Below are 6,000 nucleotides of genomic sequence, written 5' to 3'. Positions count from 1 at the left end.
ATAGAAAGCTTTGCTCTGGACTGGGCAAAATCCAGTCTGCCAATTGCCAGTACCGCTGTTTTTACCTCTATCGACTCCATCTGTGGCTATTTAAGACATGGTAAGTGCTTGATTTTTGATCTTCGATCTCGAGAAGGGTTGGAGGAGGGAAGAGTTGGCTAAGGGAGAGCTGTCCGCGGTGCTGCCGCCGGAGCCAGAGCGGGAAGGCTCCCGCGGACCGGGGTGGGGATGCTGCCGGGGAAGGAAGGAGGCGAGGGAGGGAGAAAACGGTGGTACCCCAAAATGCACTCAGTTAGTGACTGAGTCCTTGCAGATCTTATCCCTGATGCCGGGAGATGGGATTAAGATGGAGAGAAAACTTGTGAGGAAAATGCCGACGGGCAGTTTTGTGAAACATTCTGAAAAAAGAAAGTGTATTTGTAAATATTAACCCTTATATAACCCTAATATTAAACTGATGGAAAATGTAGGGGTTTTCTGCCGATTGTTTAATGTAAAGATGCATTTTAAATTATAATTTTTAACTGAGGGGAAAGGCATGGGTGAGTGGGAAAGTGTCATCAATAATCTGTTTAATTAATAGGGAATGCTTAAAGAAAAAAATCTTTGGAGACGTGAGTCAGAAATATAAGAAAAAGAATAGGGAAAAGCCAGCTGTTATTGGCGGTAATTCCACTGTGGTAGTGTGGTTATGTTTTGGTTTGGGTTTTTTTGGTTTTTTTTTTTTTTTTTTTTTTTGCGTTTCGCTGTCTTGCTGACAGGCTTTGAAGCATGGCAGCCAGCTCAGAAATGTTCACCAGCACTATTTCACTTGTTTTTAACATCCCTTGCTACCTACAGGGCAGCTTGTCTCTTGCTCATATATATTAAAAAAAAAAGTCGATGTGCATTGTTGAATGACAGAAAGGAAATGGGGCGTAAAATTAAAGAATCTTTCTACACTGGTGATAGGGAAGGGAGCATCCTACAGTCGTGATGTGAAATCTAACGAGATCTGGTGGCGCAGTGCTGTAGAAACACTTATTTAAACTTGAATTACGGTTTTGCAGATGCTGGTGCCGGTTTTTATTTGATAATTTTTTTTTCCCTTGTACCGTACTGTTTTTCCCCCAGAACATTAACATTGAGTGGGAGGGCAAGCAGGCGAGCCGGGGCTCCTCGAAATTCTGCAACACTCCTGTATCCACATTTTCTAGCGCATGCGTTTTGTGCACGGGGACAGAAATTCGTAGAATCTCTGCAGCACCAACATTTTTTTTCCCCCCTTCTTCTTCTTTTGGTAAAATATGTGACGTTCTCACTTTAGGATTACGCCAGTCAAAGGGATATGAGCAAGCAGGTTGTGAACAATCCTGAACCCGTGGCTCGTGGACCCAGTGAAGGTGCGGGGGTTGTAAGAATCAGCCCCGAAAATGAGCCGCAGAATGCCCCGCCGCAAACCCCCGCCGCGACGGCCAGGCTTCCCCCATCGCTCTCTAACGACAACAAAACACTTCCCTCCGAAGAAGTTAAACCAAACGATTTTGAGAGGACCAAAGTCGGGATCTGCAAGCTCAGCAGCACCCCGGTGCAAGCCAACTCCACGCTCCGGAGGGAATCTGTGGAAGCCTTTCCCTGCAAGCACAGCCCTGGGGTAGGGACCGCCGGGCAAGCTGCTATTCCTCACTGCAAAATTCCCGCTTTGCAGAGCACAGACGGGGACGCTAATCTAAGCCTTGGTAAGAGCACACTGGAGCAAAACAGCACCAAGGGCACCTGGGTGACCTTGAGCCAGAGCACCGTGGTACTGGGCACAGATGGCAACACTTCTGTCCTTCCTGGCAGAGTGGAGGGGGTGAGTTTTCTCCTTACAGGTTTTCTTTCCCCCGCTTCAGCTCGTGGGAGGTTTTTGCCACTCAGCACCGATCTGGGGCTGAAGTTCTGAAAGCAGATCCGGGTCAGTCGGGGATGGGGCTGTGCGGCAGTGGGGAGAGAGGATCTTAGATCCAGAGCTGTAATGCTGGCGAGTGCTAATAATGTAAGATCGGTACAAAGGACCATCCTGTGTAATTCCAGTCCGTTCCCTAGGCCGTGCCTGTCGGTGTACTGTACCCCGGGTCCGACCCGTGCACCCCCCTAACACGCTCCTGCATGAGGTCTGGTCCTGTCCCCAGCATCAGACGGGAAGGGCGCCTTGCCCTTCCTCTCCTCGGGCCCGGCCGCCTGCCTCAACCCCCCGTGGCTGCGTGCCTTGGCCCCTGTATCCAAAACCAGGGCCAAATAAATCAGCCCAACCCTGTAAGAGGTCGAATCACTCTGTGGGTTCCGCCGGTGGGATGAGGGGCCGGGAAGGTGCCACGCCCGCCCCTCTCCCTGTCCTTCCGCGTGTCTGCGTTTACCCTGGAACGGGGGGCGTGAGGGGCTGTTCGTTCTGCAAAAGCAGTTCTTTAGTTCATCTGCGTGTGCTGAGCCTCTGCGGGCTCTGCTGAGAGCTGGCGGTCGGTCCTTACCCTTCCGAGGGCACTGAGGGCTTCAACCCCCAGAGGAGGAGATGAGACCTCCCAGGTGATCCTCACTCCCCCTTCACCCGAGCCCTCAGTGGAGGGCTATGGTTTAAACTCACCTTTCGTGTGGGTTTTTTTCTGGACAGAAGAGAGGCCTGGCAGCAGTGGCGGGGGCTGCAGGGGGGGCCTCCCGGGAAGGTCCCTCCGGCCCGGTCGCTGTTCGCAGGGTGTAGTCGCAGCACCGCGGGACTTGTCTGCAAAAGTAGCTGCTTTCCCATCTCTCTCTCTCTCTCTTTTTTTTTTTTTTTCGTTTTTGTTCTCCCCCTCCATTTTTCCTCCCTTTTCTCCCCTTTTAGGAAGACGATGTAGGGGATGAAAATAAAGCCCGAGGGAACTGGTCCAGCAAGCTGGATTTCATCCTCTCCATGGTGGGTTATGCAGTGGGGCTGGGCAATGTCTGGAGGTTCCCGTACCTGGCCTTTAAGAATGGGGGAGGTATGATGGCTTTTTCCTGTCTCTCTATTTGCAGTACCGTACGGGTCTGAGCCAGTCTCTGCCTTTCTGGTGGGGAGAAAAAAGAGGGAAGAGGGGGCTGGCGGCTCCCTATTGCCGGGCAGCCAGCCCCGGCCTTAGCCGAGGTGCGAGGGTACTTTCAGACCATCAGTGACGTGGTGAAACATCTGCCAGTTTTTTTTTGGTTGGTTAGTTGGTTGGTTGGTTTGTTTTGGTTGGGTTGTTTTGTTTTGTTTTGGTTTTGTTTTTGTTTTTTGTTTCTTTTTTTTTGGTTTTGGGTTTTTTTTGTCATGGTCACCTCTGGAAGTAGGAAAGCTCCGACGAGATTTCATTAAAAGGCAGTGCTTTCCTTAAAAACACCTGTAATTGGTGCTGGCCGGAGAGGGAGGAAAACGAAGAGGCGGGTTGATCACAGAGGGAGGGCTCCGGGACTACCCCTCGCCTCATTTATGCACAATCGGGTTTGAATCCGCAATCGGTGGGATGGGGGAAGAGGAGGGAGGAAAGATCTGTACACAGGACTTTAGAATCAGGATAGTCACAAGAGGAAGTCTGATCCCAAGTCGAGACATTTTGTTATTTCTTGAAGTTTGGGGGAATTATTTTAAATCTCTCAATGATCCGGTTGAAAAATAATCGTTTGACATAGAGCGAATGCTGCTCAGCAGAATAGAGGAGAAGTTGAGAGGGTTTGTGCCGTTGATAGTTTTCAAGGAGAAGAAAAAGCTTATTTGCAGGGGTTCTCCTACCAGAGGCTCTTATTTAAACGGAGAACCGGTGAGCGTTACTGGATTCAAGTCCCTGCAATTGTAAAACCCTTCCCTCTAGGAAACGTCTATCAACAGGGGGTATTGGCGCTGTGATCATCGAAAACGATTCTGTAGAGCCTGTTTTCTGTGAGGGAAGAAGCGATTTTAAACTAATTCTTTTTTAATTGTCAGTATTTTTTTTTTTTTACATATAAGAACTTCTAAGTGGGAGGCGTTAAAGTACTCCCTTAACAATAATATTGTCTCGAGCAAATGCTGGAAATGTAGAAAGCTGTCGCCCACCTTCCCCCACCCCATTCCCGCCCCGTCGAGGCCGGCGGCAGTGGGAAGCGATAACAAATAGAAAAAAAATTAATAGCTGCATGTCTTGACTGAATTGTCCCCAATATCACGGGGTGATTCAGGTTACTCTCTCTTCTCTCCCCTCCTGCCCCCCAAGGTGCGTTTCTCATCCCCTATTTGATGATGTTGGCTCTAGCTGGGATCCCCATTTTCTTCCTGGAAGTCTCTCTGGGGCAGTTTGCTAGTCAGGGCCCCGTGTCGGTCTGGAAAGCCATCCCGGCCTTGCAAGGTGAGCGGAGCAGGAGCCGGCCCGGTTTTGGGGAGCATGACCTGCACTCCCTCTCTCGCATGGCTTCAGCCGCATGTCCTTGCGCGGTCCTTGTGGGGGAAGCCCCTCAAAGCAGGGGGACCCCCCGTACCTGTGCCAGTTGCGGGGGAAGCCCCTCAAAGCGGGGAGACCCCCGTACCTGTGCCAGAGGAAGCCGATGCTTTGCAGCCACCGGGCCCCGCCGCTCCCCCGGCTGCGGCCGCTGCCCCCCTTCCCCGGGATTAATAGGGATGTTCTCCTGTCTCCCCTCTCTGTTCCCAGGCTGCGGTATCGCCATGCTGATCATCTCGGTTCTAATAGCCATATATTACAATATTATCCTGTGCTACACACTTTTCTACCTTTTTGCGTCCTTTGTACCTGTGCTACCCTGGGCCTCCTGTAACAACCCGTGGAACACGCCAGACTGTAAAGATAAAAACAAACTTTTGCTAGGTGAGTTGGGACATTCTTTTTTTTTTTTTTTTTTTTTTTTTCCCAAAATTATGGCCGTGGTGGTTTTCCAGAGTTTTCTTCAGCTCAGCTGCGCCCCTGGGAGATGCCAGAGAAGATTGCGGGTGATCGTGGCCGAGCGAGGTTCCCAGCAGGGAGGAACGGTCCATTTTAAAACCACTTTGAAACGATTTGTATCACATGGGTGCTTCCCTCTCCTTCAATTTAAATTTTTCCTTATTAAGGACGAATGAGATTTGTCACCTAAAATGATAATAAAAGCCCAGCTTCCCCCCCCAGTCCCCGGGGAAAAACTCTGTAGGGGAGAAAGCACAGAACAAAATACCACAGCTGGCAGCCTAGGGTGTCCGCTAAAGACAAATTATTCGCCTTTAGAGAAGCTTCTCTTAATAACGAAAAAAACCCCAAACAAACGAAAACCGTTTTTGCAAACGGCCAAAAACTCACTGTGACATGAAAAGGGGAAAAGTAAACCTAGTAAACAACCTTCCAGAAAAGGTATTGGCACTTGAACAAAAGTTCAAGTAATTATGTGTGATCTACTGCTTTCTTGTAATTTTACAAGAAAAAAATCCCAACCAAACAAAGAGAAAACCCCAACTGTACACCTTTTTTGTTTGATTGTTTGTGGGGTTTTTTTTTTGTTTGTTTGCTTTTATTTTCTTTTTTTCTTCCTAGATTCCTGCATTATTGGTGACCATCCAAAAATACAAATCAAGAACTCTACTTTCTGCATGAGTGCCTATCCAAACTTAACCATGGTTAACTTCACCAGGGAAGGAAACAAAACATTTGTCAGTGGAAGTGAAGAATATTTCAAGTAAGATCTTTCTTTGTTTAGTGACCGTTATGTTAATCTCTCTTTAAAATCCACTGAAACAGGCAACAAATCACTGCTTGGAAAACTAGAAATATAATAGCTATGGACAGCAAATAATGTTATTTTTTTATGCTTAGGAATGATGAAAGGCAGTTCAAATGCTGGATTACTTGTGTTCTGTTCCTATGGTGCTCAGCTGGGGTGTTGGCCCATGCCCGGCAGTTTTATCTACTACTGCAATGCAGATAAATAAAATAATACATGGTGAGAATCGCTGGAACCTTCTAGGGAAACTGCTGAGGATGCTGAAGCAAAACAAAATACTCCAGGAATTTGCACTCAATTGCTGCC

General features: G+C 48.5%; 1 protein-coding gene across 2 annotated transcripts in view; it reads left to right on the top strand.

Moving 5' to 3' along the window:
• Window positions 1-6,000, top strand: part of SLC6A5 (solute carrier family 6 member 5) — a 32,050-nt gene continuing 26,050 nt past the window's right edge. For both annotated transcript variants that reach the window (XR_003530733.1, XM_027662230.1), the window contains exons 1-6: window positions 1-100; window positions 1,307-1,834; window positions 2,840-2,978; window positions 4,206-4,337; window positions 4,638-4,811; window positions 5,508-5,649. Coding sequence is in view for 1 of the 2 variants with exons in the window: in XM_027662230.1 (XP_027518031.1) it covers window positions 98-100; window positions 1,307-1,834; window positions 2,840-2,978; window positions 4,206-4,337; window positions 4,638-4,811; window positions 5,508-5,649 (1,118 nt within the window). In the remaining variant the exon portion in view is untranslated. The remainder of the gene's footprint in view (window positions 101-1,306; window positions 1,835-2,839; window positions 2,979-4,205; window positions 4,338-4,637; window positions 4,812-5,507; window positions 5,650-6,000) is intronic.

This window comes from Corapipo altera, unplaced genomic scaffold (assembly GCF_003945725.1).
Source record: "Corapipo altera isolate COAL_440 unplaced genomic scaffold, ASM394572v1 RXGC01000072.1, whole genome shotgun sequence".
Taxonomy (NCBI): Eukaryota; Metazoa; Chordata; class Aves; order Passeriformes; family Pipridae; genus Corapipo; species Corapipo altera.
The sequence above is the reverse complement of the archived record's forward strand: the minus strand, read 5'-3'. Positions and strand labels throughout refer to the sequence as shown.